Here is a 22,465-nt window from a genome sequence, read left to right on the forward strand (position 1 = left end):
TTTCATTTAATGCAGAAGGGAAAAGAGATCATTAATTCCAAGTTCTTGAGGAGGAGGATTCAGGACATGAATATGGTAAATTCTGCCACAGTTTAATTTCATTTCAGGACTTGACAATACCTTTAAAAACCAACTTACTGAGGCTATTGTAGGAGGTGAAGAATGTGGAGTTTCAGATAAAACTGCCAATGGGAGTTATTTCAGGTATTGATGATATCAGGGTAGTCATATTAATGTCAGGCATTTATTGAGCATTTATTCTGTGCCTATTACCCATGGAAAGCAGGTGGGAGACTACAATAGAGTTAGTACTAATCACATTAGTGGGGGTTTTCAGTGATTACTGTTGGCCAAGCATTGTGCTAAGCACTAGAATAGCTAAAGTGTTCTTAATAAATATTATTATTATTACCACTACTGCTATTACTAATACCACTATTACCACAATCAGTTCCTGTGCTATATAGAGCTCACAGTCTAAGGGGGAAGAGATGGGGTATTTAATCCCCACTTTATAGGTGAGAGAACTGGGCCACAGAGAATTTAAGTGATTTTTTCCCAAGGCCACCCAGCAAGAAAGTGGTGGAGCCAGAATTCGAACCCATATATCCTAAATTCCATTAACCATTTAACAATCGAGCAAGGAATGCAGACACAAAAAAATGCATTACAGATGAGGAAAACTGCGGGAAATGTGTCAGTTTATTATTATATTGTACTCTCCCAAGCATTTAGTACAGTGCTCTGCACACAGTAACTGCTCAATAAAACAGAGTTGGTAGACATACTTCCTGCCCACAGTGAGCTCGCAGTCTAGAGGGGAAGACAGACATTAATATCAATAAATTATGGATATGAACTTAAGTGCTGTGGGGTTGAAGGAGGGGAGAATAAAGGGAGCAAATCAAGGCAGTGCAGAAGAGAGTAGAAAAAGGAAATGAGGGCTTAGGGAAAGCTTTTTGGAGGAGATGCCCTTCATTAAGTAAATGTCTGTTGGATATGAGGAAGGAGGGGATTCCAGGCCAGAGGCAGAACAGGGGTGAGAATTCAGAGGTGATATAATAATAATAATGTTGGTATTTGTTAAGCGCTTACTATGTGCCAAGCACTGTTCTAAGCGCTGGGGTAGACATAGGGGAATCAGGTTGTCCCACGTGGGGCTCACAGTCTTAATCCCCATTTTACAGATGAGGGAACTGAGGCACAGAGAAGTTAAGTGACTTGCCCACAGTCACACAGCCGACAAGTGGCAGAGCTGGGATTCGAACTCATGAGCCCTGACTCCAAAGCCCATGCTCTTTCCACTGAGCCATGCTGCTTCACAAGTCATATAGACAAGATGAAGGGCAGTGAACAAGTGGGCATTAAGTAAGTGAAGTGTGCAGGCTGCATTGTAGTAGGAGAGCAGTGAGTGAGATAGGATGCTCAGATCAGTCTATCACTGATATTTATTAAGCTCCTTTTGTGTGCAGAGCACTGTACTAAGCACCCTGCTGAGTATAGTACAACAGAGATGCTAGACACAATCTCTAGTCCTGAGTTTCTACTCTATTGGGGAAGACAGAAATTCTAATACATTACAGGTTGGAGAAACAGCAGAGTATAAGGATAATGAACATAAGTGATGTAGAGCTTAGAGTGGCTTAATATGGGCTTGGAGTCTTTTCTACTTTCTTGAGAAAACCAGGGTAAAGCAAAATGAAAAGGAAAAAAGAACAAAACTCAAACAACAAAACAAAACATCAAGGTAAGTTTTTTTCCTCCCTTGGAGATCAGCTGGAGCCCAAGAATGAGCGTGAGAAAAGAGCTCTGGATGACAAGGGCCATGGTTTCTGTAGATGGCTTGTCCATACCTAGCTTGCCCGCCCTTCCATGTACAGGGATCATGTCTAATTCCCATCCGTATATTTTCCCCCAGCACTTAGAACAGTGTCTGCACATAGCAAGTGCTCAATAATGGAAGGACCGAGGGGATCCTGTTTTGTTGTTTTTTTTAAATAGTATTTGTTAAGCCCTCATTATGTTCCAGATGAATTAGGTTGGATACAGTTCATGTCAAACATGGAGTTCGTAGTCGTAATCCAGTTTTATAGATGGGGGAATAGAGGCTCAGAGAAGTGAAATGACTTGCCTAAGACCATGCACCAAAAATTTTCCAACATTTAGTATTCTGCTCTCACTGTGTAGGTTATACAGGTTGTGGCTAATTTTCCTGTTTCTAGTTTTCATGTTTCTTGTTTAATTTCATAACATTCATTCATTCAGTAGTATTTATTGAGTGCTTACTATGTTCAGAGCACTGTACTAAGCGCTTGGAATGTACAAATCGGCAACAGATAGAGACAGTCCCTGCCCATTGATGGGCTTACAGTCTAATCAGGGGAGAAAGACAGAAACAATGGCAGTAAATAGAATCAAGGGGATGCACATCTCATTAACAAAATAAATAGGGTAATAAAAGTATATACAAATGAGCGGAAGAGCACAGTGCTGAGGGAAGGGGAAGTGAGAGGGGGAGGAGAATAGGGAAAGGGGGGGAAAGGAGGCTTAGCTGAGGGGAGGTGAAGGGGGGGGTAGAGAGCCAGCAGAAGGAGCAGAGGGAAAAGGGGAAGCTCAGTCTGGGAAGGCCTCTTGGAGGAGGTGAGCTCTCAGTAGGGCTTTGAAGAGGGGAAGAGAATTAGTTTGGCGGAGGTGAGGAGGGAGGGCATCCAGGACAGCGGGAGGATGTGGCCCAGGGGCCGACAGCAGGATAGGCGAGAATGGGGAACGGTGAGGAGGTGGGCGGCAGAGGAGTGGAGCGTGCGGAGTGGGCAGTAGAAAGAGAGAAGGGAGGAGAGGTAGGAGGGGGCAGGGTGATGGAGAGCCTTGTAGCCTACAGTGAGAAGTTTTTGTTTCATGCGGAGGTTGATAGGCAATCATTGGAGGTTTTTAAGAAGGGGAGTGACATGCCCAGAGCGTTTCTGCAGGAAGATGAGCCAGGCAGCGGAATGAAGAATAGACTGGAGTGGGGAAGGACAGGAGGAAGGGAGATCAGAGAGAAGGCTGACACAATATTCCAGCTGGGATATTATGAGAGCCTATACCAGTAAGATAACCGTTTGCGTGGAGAGGAAAGGGCGGATCTTGGCAATATTATAAAGGTGAGACTGGCAGGTCTTGGTGATGGATTGGATGTGTGGGTGAATGAGAGAGCTGAGTCAAAGATGACACCAAGGTTGCGGGCTTGAGCGACGGGAAGGATGGTCGTACCATCCACAGTGATAGGGAAGTCAGGAAGAGGATTTATAAGATGACCTGATCTTTCTTAAAAACAAGTTCTGCACATTGGAATGTTTATCTGTAAAAGTCTTCATAAGTTGTTAATTACACACTGCCCTTTATCTAATCAATGGCATTTATTGAGCACTTACTGTGTACTTAGCATTTGGGAAAGTACAATACAACAGAATTAGTGGACATGTTCCCTGTGCCTAACGAGCTTACACTTTTCCTATGATGGAATATATGGTCTCCATCAGTCTCTATATCTTACTGATGGGTAACTGATGCCTCTTGGTTAAGTGTAAGTGAGCATTAGGTAGTTATTTGACCCCAATTCATGCTTTTCCTTGAAACATGTGTAGGGGAACTTGTCCTTATGTCTTACACAGGTCAGGCTATCTCAGCTCTAAAGCTTTACCTCAATTTCACCTATATATTCATTTTATTGAACAAACATTTTTTTTTATTTTTTGCTAAAGTGCATAAATGGACATACAGTTCTGCTTCTAAACTAATTTTGTGTTAGATTTATTTTGGTATTTTGGTCTTTTCATGGTTACTTGTTTCTGCTGAGAGGACATATTTAAAAACTATTTTAAAAAGGCAGGTTTTAGTATGATGTATTCCAACCATCTCACTTCCTGCTTGACATTTTTCTCCAGTGGTATGGGTTAAGCACTTACCATCTGCCAAGAACTATAAGTAAGCACTGTGGTAGGTACAAGCTAATCAGGTTGGTCAGAGTCCATGACCCACATGGGGCTCACAGTCTCAATCCTCATTTTATCAATCAATCAATCAATCAATCATATTTATTGAGTGCTTACTGTGTGCAAGACACTGTTCTAAGGCCTTGAAAGAGTATAAACCATAATATAAAACATACGTTCACTGTCCAGAATGAGCTTTCGTTCTAGTGGGAGAGAGAGCTATTAATATAAATAAATGAATTATGGAACTGAGGCACAGAGAAATTAAGTGACTTGCCCAAGGTAACACAGGAAACTTGGGGCAGAGTCGGAATTAGGACCCAGCTTCTTCCAACTCCCAGATCCATACTCTTTCCACTAAACTGCACTGCTTCTCAGACAATCAAGGGTTTAGTTTCCATTTGGTACTGCCTGGACCTCAGCCCTTCCTGATGACTTCGATCAGTGTCTCACACTGCAAAAACTAAGGGAATATTTCCAGTTCTACTGAGCTGGAATGACTGGAGAAACCCTGTAGAAAAATGCGAGTGCTTCCAGGAGAAGGGGGTGATCCACAGTGTCAGTTGTGACTAGTAATTGGAGTGGGTGGTAGAGGCAGATGATACGGGCTGCAGAGGAAGGGAAAGAGAGAGATGGGGGGAGGTGGGATGGTGTGAGAATGGCATTGGAGAGCAAAAAGGCAAGCCTTCCTACTTTCACAATGAATCTTGGGGAGTGGGAGATGATGTCCCCCTTAGAGAGAGTGATACGGGAGACAGTGTTGTGTGGGGAGAGCTAGGTTTCACTGATGGCCAAGAGAAGCATGACTGGGTCAGGAACTGAACAAGAATGAAGGGAAGCTTTTCCATGATGGAGAGGGGATTCCACAAGCCACATTTGGCTGAGACTGTGGTGTTTGAGGAAGAGGTGGCAGAAGGGGTTGGATGGAAGTGACATGATGGGGTCTGGCACAGGGGGAGTGGGATGAGAAGTGGTCTGTGAAAGGACAGGGATGGAGTGATTAGAGAGAGGGGATTGAGGAGACATGTTGAGATTAGAGCAGTTTAAAATAAGATGTTCAGAACAGTAGCAGCAACTAAATCTTGTTGGCTTTTCACTCCCAGTCAAAGAACACAGATTTGCACACATGAGAGAAGCTGTTCAAATGAATCCATTCAAAAAGAGATGTCCCAGCTGTGCTGATGTTAAAAAAAAAGATTTAGGCTGCATTAATGAATAGGACTATAGCAAATTATGATCAACATTGATTAGATAGCAGCATGGATACAAAAGTTCCAAATCTTAAAATGATTCTGGTGATTCATGGGCAGAAACAGAAGAATATAGTATACACTGGGCATGATTTACAAAAAAAGTTAAAAAGGTCATATCTTTTATCCTGGAGAATACTTAATTAATCATACACATATTATTATTATAATAGCATAAGGCACTTAATAACTATCCCCAAGGACAGGCAGCAAGGAAAATAGTGTATTATTTTTCTCTGCTGTAGAAAAAGCAAAGAAATCTTTTCACCCTGTAGCCCCGGGTTTTAGGTTAGTAGTAGCAAAGTTTGTTCTTTTCTAGTTACCATAGATTGCAGACTCCTCGGGGGGCACTCTACCTATTTCACTGTACTCTCTCAAGCACTTACTACAGTACTCACACTCAAAAAATACTATTCATTGATTGATTGGTTTCTTCTAAAAAGGAAAATGTCACATTTTTTGGCTGCTACCTGAGGACTGGAAAATCAATTTAGATTCTGCTACTTTGACACTGGGGTAATCCACAAGGAAACTGTAATAACCAGATACACTTTCCTTAAATCTGTAACTTGAATTTAAAGACTAAAACCATCTCTTAGAGGAGACATAGCTGCAGTAAAAGGAGTCAGTCAAAAAAGAGGTGGAATTTATAGAGCACTGACTGTGTGTCAAGCACTGTACTAAGTACTTGGTAGGAATTTACAATCTAGAGGGGGAGACAGACATAAATGTAAAAAAAAAATATTTAGATATGCACTCAGATGCTGTGGGATTGAAAGTGGGGTGAATACCAGTTGGAGAAAAGTATGAAGAATGCAAATTCTTCCTTGAAGGTTGTTGAACCGTTGAATGTTGTTCCTGCTTCAAAAGGAAAGGATGTGTAGTCACTTAAACTGGGGAAAGATAAAAGATAGAGTCATTAGCAGATTTTTGGCACCGAAGAGAGAATGCCATTGAAACTGAAAAGTTAACACCATCCACAAATACGATCATGAAAGTATATAAAGTTGAAATATATTCTTTGGGTCAGTTCAGGGACCTCCTGTCAATCTGTATCCAAAATCTCTGTGTTTCTGACCCTGGTTCTGTGAATTTGGTGTCTTTGTAGTTTTTTTTTAGAGATGGTAAAGTCAAAGAGCTAAGAGAAGAGTAGCAGAGTATAATAATGATAATGATGGTGATAATAATGATAATGATGATAAATGTTGGTTTTCAATGAAACAGTTCCACTTTCTTCTTCTGGAGCACACCTGAGTTATATGGGAACTCAAAATCGGAGCTGAAGAAGTTGAAGTTGAAGCAAGGCAGATGAAGATATAAAGAGAGATTAAGCTTGGACTCTGCAGATTCTAGAATTATTTTTTAGCCATTTGGAATGCCTGGAATTGCACATTTTGTCCAAGGAATATGCTCTTCTACTTAAAGCCCTGAAGCCATTTAATTTTTTTTTCATTTCCTTCACAGGCTCATCTAGTAGCAGCATTTGAAAAGAGCTTGGGAAATATGACTGGCCGGCTGCAAAGTCTAACCATGACAGCAGAACAAAAAGTATGTTTGCAAGAGCTCACACTGGGATTAAAAATAAAAAAGGGTTTCAGCAGATTATATAAGGGCTTGAAAAATGATGGGAGTGCCTGAACAGTAACCTAGATGAATCTGTCTTCCATGTTGCCCGACATCAGAAATTTAAAGGATAAATACTATATCATTCTGTCAGGTTTACAATGTTTATAATGTTGCTAGAGGGTCTCAAAGGGGGAAAAGACATTAAAAGAAGTTACAGATGGAGGAGATGGCAGAATGGAAGAGTCAGTCAATCATATTTATTGAGCGCTTACTGTACAGTGTAGTATAGAGTGCTTACTGGGTGGAGCACTGTACGGAGCATATGGCAGAGTACAACATAGCAGGGTTTGTAGTCACATTTTCTGCCCTCAACATGATTGCAGTCTATGGCGATGACAGACGTTAATATAAATAAATAAATTTTGGATATGTATGTTAGTTCTGTAGCGCTGAGGAGAAAGGAGTGAATAAAGGGTACAAATCCCGTGAAAGGTGACACAGAAGGGAGTGGGGGAAGAGTGTAGCCAAGTGGATAGACCACAGGCCTGGGAGTCAGAAGGAACTGGGTTCTGATCCCAGCTCCCCCACTCGTACTTGTCTGCTCTGTGACCTAGGATGAGTCACTTAATTTCTCTTTGCCTCAGTTACCTCATCTGTAAAATGGGGATTAAGACTGTGAGCCCATATGGGACATGGACTGTGTCCAACTTGATTTGCTTGTATCTAGCCCAGAGCTTAACAATTGTCACAAAAATACAAATTGTCAACTCTGCGGTGTTTCCGGTGACAACATATGGATCTAGAAACTGGACAGTGAAAAAACAGGATAAAAAGGATATCGATTCTTTTGAAATGTGGTGTTGGAGAAGGCTTTTGTGAATACCAGGGACTGCCTGAAGGACAAACAAATGTATTTTAGAGCAAATTAAAGCAAAGTGCTCTTTGGAAGGCCAACTATAACTCGACTTAGATTAACATATTTTGGATACGTAATCAGAAAGACTAATTCTCTGGAGAGAACACTAATGCCCGGAAAGGTCCAGGGAAAGCATGAAAGAGACAGATCAGCAGCTTGATGGATAGAGACCATAACAACAATAATGGAAGAACCGTTAGAAAGGTTGCAGATTATGGCAGAGGACAGGACGTTCTGGAGAAAGTATATCCATGGATGGAGTCGCTAGGAATCAGAAACAACTCATCGGCACTTAATAATAAAACCCCAGCGCTTAGTATGGTTCCTGGCACGTAGTAAGCACTTAACAACCAGGTTAAAAAAGAAAAAGGAAAGAGACATTAGTTGGGGAAAGCCTCTTGAAGGAGATGTACAGAAGGATATGTGCATAAGTGCTGTTAGAATTCAGATTGAACCTTTAGACTGAATCTTTGCACTCCTTGACCTTTGAAAGTCAAGGAAAATTGTTTGCTTCCTTTCTGGATCTCTTGGTCAATGATTTAGTGAGGTCTATGGACCCCTGCTTGGCTGTTCTAAAGCCATGGGATTTTTCTTACGGTACTCCTTTTTGATTCCTCCACTTGACTGAAAGCTCCTGAAGATAAGAATCATGTTTCCAATTCTGTCATAGCCTCTGAAGTGCTTACTTGAGTCAGCATACAGTAAATATCATTGATTGATTGATTCCTTACTTTTAAAAGAAAGGATTACCAATGATAGTGTTAAATGTATTTTTAAAGTAAAATACAGTTCTCTGTTATTCCATTTATTGCTTAAGAAACAATATAATCTAATTAACATTTAATTCAACAACATGTGCTCTGACCATGTAACAGAAATAAAATAGGACTGTTAAGGAGATATATATATATATATATGTATATATGTGTATATATATATCATCAATGATAAATGATAGGGTAGGTACAAAATGATCAAGTCCCACGCAGGGCGCACAGTCTAAGTAAGAGGGAGAATAGATATTGACTCCCCATTTTTCATATATGAGAACTAAGGCACAGAGAAGTTAAATCACTTGCCCAAGTTCACGCAGTAGACAAATGGCAGAGATAGGATTATAACGTAGGGCCGCTGACTCCCAGGCCCATGGCCTTTCAACTGGACTATGCTGCGTCTGTTTTCTATTTTCTCATCCATCAATGTATTTTTAGTAATGTTAAGCACTTACTCTGGTTCAAGCACCATGAAAGTGTCGAAGTAGATCAAAATTATCGGATTGGACACAGTCCCTGGCTCACAGAAGACTCTCGGTCCAAAAAGGAGGGAGAATACATATTTAATTTCCATTTTATTCAGTTAATCATATTTATTCAATGCTGACTGTGTGCAGAGCTAAGTATGATTCAGCAACAAATAGAGACAATCCCTACCCAACAATGGGTTCACAGTCTAGAAGCGGGAAGAGAGACAACAAAACAAATTGATTAAATGAATTTATAGATAACGATGAAGAAACTGAGGCACAAACAAGATAAATGACTTGCCCAAGGTCACACAGCAATCAAGGTGTGGAGGTAGGATTAGAATCCAGGTCCTCTGACCCCAGGCCTCTTGTGTTTCCATTAAGCTGTGTTCTTCTCAGATTCATGGTATTTTGCATATTCTTTTCTATAGAAAGGTATGTTTCCTTATTTCTAAACGTTTGGAACTTCCTTCTGCTTTGACTATAGGAATCTGAGCTTATAGAGCTCAGGGAAACTATTGAAATGCTGAAAGCCCAGAATTCTGCTGCCCAGGCTGCTATTCAAGGAGCTCTCAATGGCCCAGATCATCAACACAAAGGTACGCCAATGTGGTAAAACTGGGACTCATGGTAGGAAGGATGAAGGGCAAAGCTGGTGAAACATCAGCCACTCTCTGGACCCTGTTGATAAAAGATAAATATGGAATTGTGTAAAACCAGAGCCTCAAATTACAAAATAGAGAATTACAAATAATAATTTTGGTATTTGGTAAGCACTTTCTATGATATTTGTTAAGCACTGGGATGGATACAAGCAAATCGGGTTGGACACAGACCCTCTCCCACGTGGGGCCTCACATTCTCACTCCCCATTTTGCAGATGAAGTAACTGAAGCACAGAGAAGTTAAGTGACTCGCCCAAGGTCACACAGCAGACAAGTGGCAGAGCTGGGATTAGAACTCATGACCCCCTGACTCCTAGGCCCGTGCTCTATCCACTATGTCATGCTGCTTCCGATTTCAGAGATATCCACATCCATCTAAGGACAGATGGAACATGGAGAGGCTTTCAGCCTTTTTTCCATTATGAAATTAGCCTATGGGTGGAATTGATCTATATTTTATAGAGAAAGTGGTTGTGCAGTTACAGATTATCTGTAAATTATGTGTGCTTACTTTCTAAATCTTGGATCTGAAAGTAAATTCTGGAAGGATTTAGGAAGGCTTTATCCTTGTTATGACACAAAACAATTTACTGAAGTCCAAGTTTTCCTAGGCATTTGTTTTTCCTGGACAAACAGTAGCTAATTGGACCTGAGAATTTTAAATTGCACAATTAGAAGAGGTGTCAGAGAGGCCAGGAAGGACAGAGATGTTTTAACAACAGTTAACACTTTACTCAAACTACATGTTGCAGCATCCTGGTTGAAATCTTACCAACTAACTGATATAAGATCTAGCTCATATTTAAGTAGTTTCAGTGGCAATGTTCTGTTATTTTTTTCAGAGCAAAATGACTCCATCTCAATCCTTGTACCTCAGACTGGTTCTTTGAGGGGCTGTTGTTATGACTCAATCTAGCTGGGACAATCCTGATTTATGGGCAGTTTTTCCTTTTTGAAGAATAATCAAATGAGCTAGAAAAACTGGCTTCTGATTAAAATTAAAATACTCGGAAATACTCTTAAAATACTCATTAATTAAAAATTAAATATAAATTAAAAATGCCCTGACTTCTACATCTGAGTTGGTTTATGTTTGGTGAGCATTATCAAATTCTGGACCTTGTAGTAAAGTTATCCCAGAATGCTGAGAGATTTCTATGTGTGCTTAATTAGAACTGGGACTGCCTGAAACTCGTAGATGTGGGGCCCCTAGGTAGAGTTCTGGGATTTTTAATGGAACCCCAACCTCTTTCATGAGAGCCTGGAGCTACCTAGGTGAAAATCTCATACAGAAAGGGAACAAAAGCAATCCCATTCTATTCTTCTTGGTAATCATTACAAGACATTTATCTCATTTGACACAACTCCCGCTCTACTGCGGCTTAGAGGAAACAGCACATGGTCTGAGACACAGCGTTTCGCCCTGGATGCAGAGAGGTTTTCACACCTCAAAGAAGGGCACTGAATTTATTGTCTTTATTATTTCCTAACTGTTTTGTATAGAACTCAGCATAGTGTGGACACTATAAATAATTGATTGAGTGATGAGAATCCTTGTGTTTCTACTCAACCTTGTAGTGCTCCAGAGATACCAGAGGAAAGGGAAAATATCCTGTTTAAAACATCCTACAGTGTATTTGATAGCCTACACCTTTTTAAAGTTGTTTATAGAAAATTCTGGGTAGAAAATAGTATCAGTACTATGGAGTTTGTGAGAATTAGCTGATGTGAGAGAAGCAGCGTGGTTTAGTGGAAAGAGCACGGGTTTGGGAGTCAGAGGACGTGGGTTCTAATCCCACTTGCCATTTGTCTAATGCCATTTGTCTGCTGTGTGATCTTGGGCAAGTCACTTCACTTCTCTGTGCCTCAGTTACCTCATTGGGAGAGTGGGGATTAAGACTGTGAGCCCCACATGGGACAATGTACCCCAGCGCTTAGAACAGTGCTCGGCACATAGTAAACATTTAACAAAATGCCATAATTATTGTACCATATGAAACTGTGGCCTCAGTTGCTACTGCTGTGAGTTAAAGATTGAAGCTTGTTTTGATTTAGAGTGGCAAACCTACTATAAAAAGGCTCTAATTTGTCATATGATTGGGTGATACTTGGTTTATTACTCCATAGCAATTTATGAGTCAGATTCCCCCATTTTAAACTAATTTTGGGAACATCTTATGCTTTTTTAGCTTTTATTTATTTTTTACAGAAACCCCACCATGTTTTATTATTGTGCTTTTCTTGCACCATTTACAAATGGTATTTTTAATGGTATTTGTTAAGTACTTGCTGTGTTTCAAGCACTGTTCTAAGATAGGATAGACACAGTCCCTGTCCCACATACGGCTCACAGTCTAAATCAGGGGGAATATTATTGTTCTGCACGCAGTAAGCACTCAATAAATACAATGGAATGAATGAAATGCGATTGAATGAATGAATGAAGAAGAGGAATAGTAAGTGCTTAATCTCATTAGGATGTGATCACAGTAAAGTAAAACAACTCATATAAACAATTTAAATTCTCATTTTGACACTCGGACTAATCAAGAGTGGATTAATATTTCCCGACAGGCCTGCAGTTTTAGTACCTAAGATTTTAGTATTAACCGTAGTGGGCTGATGAGAAGATTTAGTGCTCCTTAATTCTCTCGTGAGAAACATCACATATACATCCATACTCTGATTTGTAGTTAAGCCTGCTAACTTAGTCTTTGACAAGCAATAATAGCATTTAATGGAGGAAGCTTAGTGGTTTAATGATAAGACTTGAAGTCATTGTTCACGGGAACAAAAGTGGCTTGCTGATTTCTTCCAACGTGCAGGAGCAGTGTGACCTAGTGCAAAGAGCAAGGGCCTGGGAGTCAGAGGACCTGGATTCCAATCCTGGTTCCTCCATGTCCTTGCTGAGTGAACTTGGGCAAGTCACTTAGCTTCTCTATGCCTCAGTTTCCTTATCTTTGAAATCTATTTTCTCACCTCCTTAATTTGTGAACCTTGTGTCTGACCTAATCACCTTGTGTCTTCCTCGGGGCCTTAGAATAGTACTTGACACAGAGTAAGCTCTTAAATGTCACAGTTATAATGTAAACTCCTTGTAAAGGAAAAATCACGGAGGATGTGCCAAAATAGTACTATTCTTTTCCTGAACCCTAACATTACTTTCTTATCAAATATGTTAATGTGGGGTAATTAACAAATGGAAAACTTGCCAAATTGAGTAGCTTGGATTAATCAATGCTTAAGCTGTTGGGGATGTATCCATATAGTCTGAGAGTTCTCAGCTATTTAGCATTAGATAAAATAATCAATGAGCAAGCTAAAAAATATATAAGGTTCTATTAAACGGATAGCTTTAGAAATTTCTTCATTCATTTCTGGTATCTTGGAGACCACAGTGAGTGTGTTGTTTGTGTGTCTTTTACTTAAACTCACTAAAAAAAAATATGTGGGGTATCTTAGAATAAACTCATTTTTAAGACTTCTAAATCACCTTGGAATTGCCTATGAATTTGCTAGAATTTCTTAGTCCCTAATGGACAATGCCTACTTTAAATCTTGGTTTTATAAGATGTGATAAGATATTAATTATTACCTAATCATAGTGAGATATAAGATTCCCCAAATATTAACCAAATTTCCACAAAAAGGCAAGGTAGAAATGGGCAAACATCTCTATTTTTCAAAATATATCCTGTGTCACATTCTATATCAGGCAATCATTTTTCCTTCAAAACTGTATTGTTCTTCAAACAATATTTTTTATACTGTATTGCTGTGATAAAGATGAGAATTAGAGAAATTATGTTGTCAGGTAATCATAAGTCCTTTGTCTAGAAATCTATTCTCCATAGGGCAGGATACACTGGTTTGAAATTGATAGTTTAGAAAAGCCTTCTATAGGACTTTAGAAATCTCCATATAGTAAAATAATAACCTCACTATATGTCCTGCTAATTCCTACCCAAAATGTTGATTTGACTAAGTTTCATTTTCAATCTGTGTTGGTATTTTGCAGCAACTCTCTTTGTTTTCTGCCTTTTTTCCTTTGAGAATGGGGAAAAAAAGTAGAATAAAAGGTCAAAAATCCATCCTATTCAGATTTAGGGGTGAGAGTCCTTCGGGTGGAGGCAAATGTTATTTTTTTAAAATCATTTTATTAGATTTGCGTATTAGACGACAACATTCTTCTGAAAGCGTTTCCAGCATCAACAGTGCTACAAGCCATTCCAGTGTTGGCAGTGGAAATGATGCTGATTCCAAGAAAAAGAAGAAGAAAAACTGGGTAAGTTCTGGAAGTCTACCTGCTAGGCACAATCAGAGTTGGCAGAATGGGACGCATTTCCCAGAATCCTTTTCTGTCATCTCATAGACATGTAGGATTTTGATATTTAGAACCAGGTTATCACCAAGCTAGTGTAGACCAAATAAAGGGGAAAACCTGAGATTGCAATTCGGTGAGAGGAGTCCTTTTCAAAAGAAAAAGATTTTCTGGATGCTGTAGACTAGATGGTAATTATCTCTAAGGCTAATACTCTCCCCCTGACAGCCTCACCACCATTCATATACACATAACACACACACACCCTCAACATTGAGGTGAAGTTCAGTAAATGCCATTGGTTAATTGTTTGCCTTCCTGACGATCAGACCCGCAAAAGAGAAACAGTAGAAATCCTCACCAAGAAGTACACTTCGACCTTACGGTTCCTTGCTATAAACTTAGTTCTGCTTGGGGATTTGGTCAATTCATCTTAATTCTACCAAGTGCCTAGTATAGTTCTATATGTCTTGTGGGCCTGCAATGAATATCTATTGATTGGATTCACTGTGAAACCTTTAGCAGCAATAAGTAAGGTAAAATATCTTGAAAAGCAGTGAAAGGGAAGTGGAGGATGACGGTAAATGTTTTTTTTTCATGCCATAAAGCGCATAAATATCACAGGATCTAAGATCTTGTCAGAGTGTGTTTTATTAATAATAAAAGAAATATCTTTTTGTCTTAAAAAATGTTTATGCAGGTAATATTTTTAAATACTGATCAGCCTTCATTCCCTTGATTTGTAATTCCACACTCTTTCATGTTTCTGCAAGGTGAACTCTAGAGGAAGTGAGGTGAATATAAACCATGGAAAATTTGGCATGCATCTCTAAAATTCCTTATCTTGGCATGATGGCTATTTATTTTGGCAGTAGGCTTTTATATCTTTTAAAAACAGATGATCTTGTATGTCTTCTCAGTTTGTGCCTCTTTGTTTTAATCTCAAAAGTTGAAAGCCAAAACGAGGGAATGCAGCCACTTTTGAATAAAATGTAAGGGGCCATTAAAATCGGGAATCTAAGTCATGACGGAATGCAAAATTTGATTAGAAAGGCAAAATTTTGCCAATCGTCCTAATTTGATCTGCTTTTCTCTCTATTAAGAAACCAAGTTTTTTTCAGCAGTGCCTCACTTGATCATAGTTCTAATGTGGCTATTGCAAACATATTGCCTCTCGAGCCAAGACCTCATGAATGGGCTCCACCCAAGGCACTTGGTTTTAAATAAGCACGTCACTTATCCGACATTTGTTTCAAAGCATTCAACGTTTGTTCTGCGCTGGATTAATCCCAAACACCATATTGTAGTACTAGAGATACTGTGCTGCCTATGTTAATTCTCTGCTTCTATACACTGACCCTAAGCATCGGCTAGGATGGCCTCCGCAAACTAACTCTTCAGAAATATCCTCCCCTAGCGTTCATCGATGAGAAAGGTCATTTCTTTTTTTTTCTTTCTTTCAGCTGAGAAGCTCATTCAAGCAAGCCTTTGGGAAGAAAAAATCCACAAAGCCGCCTTCCTCCCATTCCGATATCGAAGAGCTGACAGATTCCTCCCTTCCGTCGTCCCCCAAGTTGCCCCATAGCTCTGCAGAGTGTGGGGCAGCCTCCATGAAGCCTTCCCATTCCACTTCTGCGTAAGTCACTCTCTCCACAGGCTTCTCCTCCAAAGGACTCAGTGCAGTGAAGAAAAGAACCACAGGATGAGCTGGATCTAGTCTTTGGGGACTCCATTCACACGATCAGAATTTTACATGCTTTAAATCCAACTGGGTTTCCTTGCCACACTGGATTGTTCGCTCATTCTGTTACTTTAGCCTCTTGGGCGTTCCCGTGCCACAGATGATGTATGTTCTTTCCATTATGTACTATGGGACAAACTTTTTTCTGAGCCTGATCGCCTCGTTTCTAAATCATTATTATCTTTCCTTCTTTCCACTTGCATCTCTCTCTGTCTGTCTATCTAACTGTGTGTGAATGCAGGTCATCCATAATCTGGGCGCCAAAGAAACAGCAAAATGGTCTTGTGATCTACAGGCATAGATCCCGGTAAAATGGAGTGTGGTGCATGGGATTGTGTAGCTCTCCAGTTGCTAGACTAGACAGTTTTCCCTCTTATTCATCTAATTTGACCAGAAATGTGATTGCATGTGTATCGGCAGTGTAAGCCCTCTCTACCTTAGCTTGCAAATGAAACGAAATAACCTCAGAACAATTTGCACCATACAAACTCCTTAAGATGAAATCATTAGAACAAATTACCTAGGGGCTTAGCACTGTGGTAGAATTCCTCCTGGAGGAATATCTGTCTAGGGAAAGAGGAATATTTGCAGTCCAAACACTCAGGCAGGATTTTTTTGATAAACCTGTGGAACAGATCGATACTTGATGCTGGGCTGTAATTTCCTTGTGATAAGGTTAAGGACAAGTTTTATGTGACCCAGAATAAGATCAGTGAATTTGACACTTTCCCACAAGAGACTATATTCGAAACTCTTGGTTCCTTCAGCAAGGATAATCCGTCGTTGCATTTTGTCAGGGTTCATTGCCACATTTCATTAATGAACCACATTATGGCCAGTAAATATGGAAATTTTCTGTAGAGTTACCGAGCACTGAAAGGTAATCTGACAGGATTATTTCCTGTCTACTTTTTAAAACAGAAACCTAGGGATTAAAGGTTTCGAAAACTCACTGCTGCATAGTAAGTAATTGGGCAGCTGCCAATGGGACCTGATTCTTACACATCACTTTACAGGGTGCCTTATACCTCAAGAGGGATCTTAAAATGTAAGAGGTGGAAAATTTGAAATGCAATGCCACTTAATCATCAAATCTAGAGGAATTTTAGTTGTACTTTTCAGTGGTGAGGTTGACTTGTGTGTGTAGTAAATGGAATTTAGAAATCAAATTGGAAAGATTAAAGAGATGGCATTACATTCTACTGTAATGTTGATTTCTTTGTACAACTTAAAACAGTTGATGTTGCTTTTGTTAGCTTCTTTCTCTTTTTCTTAGGTTTATTCAGCAGCAACCACTTTCCGTCCTTGTTGGATAATGCTGGCAGTGGGACTTTTTGGAAGAATCTTCCTTTCCTAATCATTTGCCTTCCCCTCCCTGCCTTTTCTATTCTTGATTTCCTGTCTAGGATCTGTGAATGCACAGAAGCAGAGGCTGAGATTATTCTGCAGCTGAAGAGTGAGCTGAGAGAGAAGGAACTGAAGCTGACAGATATCCGTCTGGAGGCCCTCAGTTCTGCTCATCATCTTGACCAGATCAGGGAAGCCATGAACAGAATGCAGGTGAGTTCAGTGGCTTGACCAAGGGAAAGAGCGTGGAACTGGGAGTCAGAATGCATTAGTGTGAACTTGGTCGTGTCATTAGATCTCAGTTTTCCCTTTTATAAAATAGGGATAAAATAATGGTATTTGTTAAGCACTTGCTATGTGCTAGGCATTGTACTATGTGCTGGGGTGGATAAAAGCAAATTGGGTTTGACACAGTCTCTATCCCACGTGAGGCTCACAGTTTCAATCCCCATTTTACAGAGGAGGTACCTGAGGCACAGAGAAGTGAAGTGACTTGCCCAAGGTCACACAACAGATAAGTGGAGGAGCTGGGATTAGAAACCATGACCTTCTGACTCTCAGGCCAGTGCTCTATCCACTGAACCATGCCACTTCAACTTCACTCTCTCTGCCTCTGAAATGTTTTTGGTTAGAGGAGGGAGTGAAACAAATGGAACAACTGGTGAGGCAATAAGGATGGAGAAATAATTTTGCCAGGCAGAGGAGAGGGCAGAGTTAAAGCACACAAGGATAACCTTGAAGTGGACGAGGTCAATCTGATATCTAGATTTCCACCAGCAGTCCTCTGAAGCTAATGCACAGGAGTGAAGGAAGTGGGCTATGGTGGTGATCCAGGGCTGTGGGTTAGTGGTACGAGTTCAACAAAGGGATAGGAAAGGGACTCAGTTGAGTTCAGTAGAAAGGGTGATACTGAGAGTGAAAATTTGATCACCAAGTAAAGGTAGTTTGGGTATGGAGGCTAAAGAGAGCATGAGGAGTTGAGAAAATTGGATGGGGTCAAAACATCGGAGGTCTCTGTGGGGGAACAGCACAGATTTGCAGGGAGGACGTGTGTGGGAGAGAAGGCAGGTGAGAAGCATGTGGTCAGATAGAGGGATTTCAGACTTGCTGAGGATAGAGATTTTATAGTGACTAGAGATGATGAGATCGAGGGTGTATCCAACCAAGTTGGTGAGTGGGCGAGTTGGGGTGGAGCAGGAGGTCAGTGGAGTTGAGGAGCAATAGAAGGTGGGCAGCAGAAGGGTCATCAGGAACATTTATGTGGATATTGAAGTCCCCAAGGATCAATTTAGGAATAGCAAGAGAGAGAAGGAATGTGAGAAAGGGATCAAAGTTATTCAGAAAGTTGGAAGTGGGACCTTGGAGGTGATAGATGACTGTTACCAGAATCGCAAGTGGGTGGTAGAGGTGGTTAATATGGGCTTTAAAGAAAGGGAAAAGTAGGGATGGAGGAGGTGGAATGGCTTGAAAGCGGTATTGGGGAGCGAGAAGGAGGCCAACTCCTCCTCCTTTTCCATGAGTCTCCGGGGATAGGTGAAGATGAGCCCCCTTCTAGAGAGAGCAGCAGGGGAAACAGTGTAATCTGGGGAAATTCAGGTTTCAAGCATGGCAAGTTGGAGCAATGACTGGGTCAGAAGCAAGTCAAGGATGAAAGGAAATTTTCCCATCATGGAGTGGGGATTCCATAGGGTCCTGGGGGAGGGGACGGCACACGAGGTGGGAGGGGTTGGATGGGAGTGAGCTGACGGGGGCCAATGCAGGAGGAGGGGGATAAAAGATGGTGCTGAGAAAGTATAACAGGGATGGAGTGGGTGGGGGTGGGGGATGGAGCAAGGGATGGGGAGAGAGTGGATGGAGGAAATGAAACGGGGGAGACCTGGTGGGGAGCTGGGATGGGCTAACTAGACGGTGAGGATTGAGAGGTCATTCATTCAATCGTATTTATTGAACATTTACTGTGTGCAGAGCACTGTACTAAGCATTTGGAGAGTACAATTCTGCAACATATAATAATAATAATAATAATGTTGGTATTTGTTAAGCGCTTACTATGTGCCGAGCACTGTTCTAAGCGCTGGGGTAGACATAGGGGAATCAGGTTGTCCCACGTGGGGCTCACAGTCTTAATCCCCATTTTACAGATGAGGGAACTGAGGCACGGAGAAGTTAAGTGACTTGCCCACAGTCACACAGCCGACAAGTGGCAGAGCTGGGATTCGAACTCATGAGCCCTGACTCCAAAGCCCGTGCTCTTTCCACTGAGCCACGCTGCTTCTCCTAATAGAGACAACCCCTGCCCAAAATGGGCTCACAGTGTAGAAAGGGGGAGATGTTCATTAAAAAAAGTGAACAGGCATCAGTAGCACTGATATAGAAAATAGAATCATATATATATATATATATATATATATATATACACACATCATTAATAAAATAAATAGAGCTATAAATTTGTACATATAAGCATAAGTGCTGAGGGGCAGGGAGGGTGGTAGAGCAGAAGGAGGGAGTAGGGGGTCATGATGAGGTCTGGGAAGTTTAAGGGATGTAAGTGAGGCTATCAAAAGAAATAATTGCTTAAACCGGTTGTTCCCTTGGGAAATTTCATTATTTAAAACCAGTAATCAGTCCCCATCATGGAGGATTTAGATACTGGAAAAAAACTCCTAGCTATGTGGATTCATCTGCCACATATCTATTCATCAACAATATTTTTTGGCTTCTATGAGCTTCCTCCCATGTTGAACGATAAAAAGTCTTTCTGATACCAGGAAAGTTGTCAAATGGTTAAAATACCTCACACACACACACACACACACACACTTATGTTTGCTTGTTTTTATTTCAAATAGTCTTGGTGAAATTATTGATTGGGGTTACATATGGCAAAACTATTCATCTGTGACTTCAGTATAACCTAAATTATATATTAACAATTATCAAAGTATATTATTCTTAAATCAGGTATTTGACAGAGAAAAATAGCTATCTGAAACTCAAATTCCCAGCAGCCCTTTCAGATTTTCTGTAAATACATGGACCTTAATAAATGGGTTTGCTAGTGGTGACTAGAAGATCAAATGGTTTTACGGGTTTGTTTTATTTTCTGTATTGCAATATTGTAATGCAATCACTCAGCTTATTTTGTTGATCCATTTTCCCTTGCTCTTACACATCTCTGAACCAGATATCTCAGCTCGGATATCTTCATCAGCTTTCTCATCATTCATCTTCATGCTGTAGTTTCAACCAGAAGTTGAATTGTAAGAATTGTATGGCTAATTTGATTATTGAATGATCAAAAGAAAGACAGGCATTAAAAAAATTAAACAGGCATCAGTAGCATTAATATAATAAATAGAATTGTATATATATATATATACACACACACCCATCAATAAAATAAATAGAACTATAAATTTGTACAAATATATACAAGTGCTGTGGGGCAGGGAGGGTAGTAGAGCAGAGGGTCCATGTATTTACAGAAAATCTGAAAGGGCTGCTGGAAATTTGAGTTTCAGATAGCTATTTTTCTCTGTCAAATACCTGATTTAAGAATAGTATACTTCGATAATTGCTAATATCTCATTAAGGTTATACTGAAGTCACAGATGAATAGTTTTGCCATATGAAACCTCAATCAATTATTTCACCAAGGCTATCTCAGATATCTCTAGGATATCTCAGCTGGGAATATCTTCACAGATGCTTCATCGTTTCTATCTCCCCCACAGAATGAAATTGAAATATTGAAAGCTGAAAATGATCGTCTAAAGGCAGAAACTGGCAATACCGTGAAGCCTCCTCGCCCATCATCTGAATCTTCGAGTAGCACCACCTCCTCTTCATCCCGGCAGTCGTTAGGACTTTCTTTGAACAATTTGAACATAGCAGATTCGGTTACCTCAGGTAATTCCACTTGTGTGTAGATATCTCTGGTATGTATCAAACGAAACTGAAATAGAATACTAAAGGGCTACCTCACCAAAATTAATAGAATGTCTAATTCCTGGGTTGATCTACTGAATAATGAAGAAAAGGACTTGCTTTTCAAACAAAATGAGAAATACGGAGAAAAGTGTCATTGACAAAACTAGAGCTGTTGTTATGGCTTCCGATTAATTGTCTGAAATTTTTAGTTATGTGTGTGCCTAAATCCTTCACTCTAAAAGCAAATCTGCTTTTTAATTCGAGATAGATAATCCAAGAGGGGCAAGGCCTGTGATATTTGAAAGTGAGGTTTATCTTCAAACATTAAGCCAGTGAAATCACACTCTCCTTTCTGCATTCGAATGAGATGATAAATAATCAAAGGACATTAAAATAGTGTGCAAAGACATTCCCAGACATATAGTGGGTAGGTGCTTTCTTCAGAAGCCATTGCATGGTAGACTTGCAAATGTGACAGTTGGGGAAACTGTGTCTTTTCATGTTGGATATGGCTTGAGTTAACACTTCCTGCACATTCATAACATATCCACCAGGTGGCACTTGGAAATTATTATTACAGAGCTCATCTTTGGCTTTAAAAATCAGTTTTCCTCTCATTTGAGATTCTGAAGCTGTAAAATGGAAAAAAAAAACATAGAACACTACTAGTAACCAAATTTTCAAAACATCAATTGCCCATACTCTATTTTGGCATAGTTTGCTAGACATAAATTAGTTTTTGATTCAAAATTTGATCTAATTTACAAATACACAAGCAGATGAAGATCATATTAAGGACCAGATCAGTAATCATAAGGCCTACAAAATGTCCCAAATATTGGAGGCAGCAAATCTAAAAAAGAACTTTTCCATTTTCATTTGCTCTCTTTCATGGATTTTCAGAGTATTTTAGTTTCCCTGATTCATATTTCTGTGTTCCATATATGAAGTTGAAGAAGGATGTGAGCAAGAGGAAAGTGAATTGTCAGCATGACAACTCTATGTCTTAGCAAATGGATGTCTTTTTTCCTGTTATTATCTCTATTCTCTCATATCATATGTGTTCATTTGTAGATAAATGTGTTTAAATTCATAGGGAAGAGCCAAATGAATCCCTTCTTACTAAATTTAAGCATTTAGTAAAACTCACTATTTTTCATAGATCCCCGGAAAAAAAATATATCTGACTCAAATATACAAGCAACTCAAACTAAAGTGGAGGTTGAAAATTCTGTCTAGTTTATCAATCCAGATCAGTCCAGTTTCAGGGTGAAATTTTTCAACTTCACTGATCTAATCTGGCTGTCTGACATGGTTTAACCAAGATGGCTGCCTTGGGGGTGAGACCTCCATCTTCTATTACTACAAGATGGTTTCTCACTCTGGGGAGAATAAGTCATGGTTGTCTACTTTAGGGGTCTTTGAGTGTGCCCAGGAATTTAATTACCAAACTGCATTCTCTAAATGCTTTGTGTGTCTGTACTTTCCAAAGGGCTTTGATATTTGAGCTCC

General features: G+C 40.0%; 1 protein-coding gene across 7 annotated transcripts in view; it reads left to right on the plus strand.

Moving 5' to 3' along the window:
- Nucleotides 1-22,465, plus strand: part of NAV3 (neuron navigator 3) — a 617,057-nt gene that overhangs the window by 550,818 nt on the left and 43,774 nt on the right. For 5 of the 7 annotated variants that reach the window (XM_039914053.1, XM_029078987.2, XM_029078988.2 and 2 more), the window contains 7 exons: nt 6,686-6,769; nt 9,434-9,545; nt 13,775-13,896; nt 14,706-14,726; nt 15,396-15,568; nt 17,080-17,233; nt 20,758-20,932. In XM_039914053.1, coding sequence (XP_039769987.1) covers nt 6,686-6,769; nt 9,434-9,545; nt 13,775-13,896; nt 14,706-14,726; nt 15,396-15,568; nt 17,080-17,233; nt 20,758-20,932 — 841 coding nt within the window. The remainder of the gene's footprint in view (nt 1-6,685; nt 6,770-9,433; nt 9,546-13,774; nt 13,897-14,705; nt 14,727-15,395; nt 15,569-17,079; nt 17,234-20,757; nt 20,933-22,465) is intronic. The other 2 variants (XM_029078989.2, XM_029078993.2) reach the window with 1 other exon arrangement.

The sequence above is a fragment of the Ornithorhynchus anatinus genome, chromosome 14, assembly GCF_004115215.2.
Source record: "Ornithorhynchus anatinus isolate Pmale09 chromosome 14, mOrnAna1.pri.v4, whole genome shotgun sequence".
Taxonomy (NCBI): Eukaryota; Metazoa; Chordata; class Mammalia; order Monotremata; family Ornithorhynchidae; genus Ornithorhynchus; species Ornithorhynchus anatinus.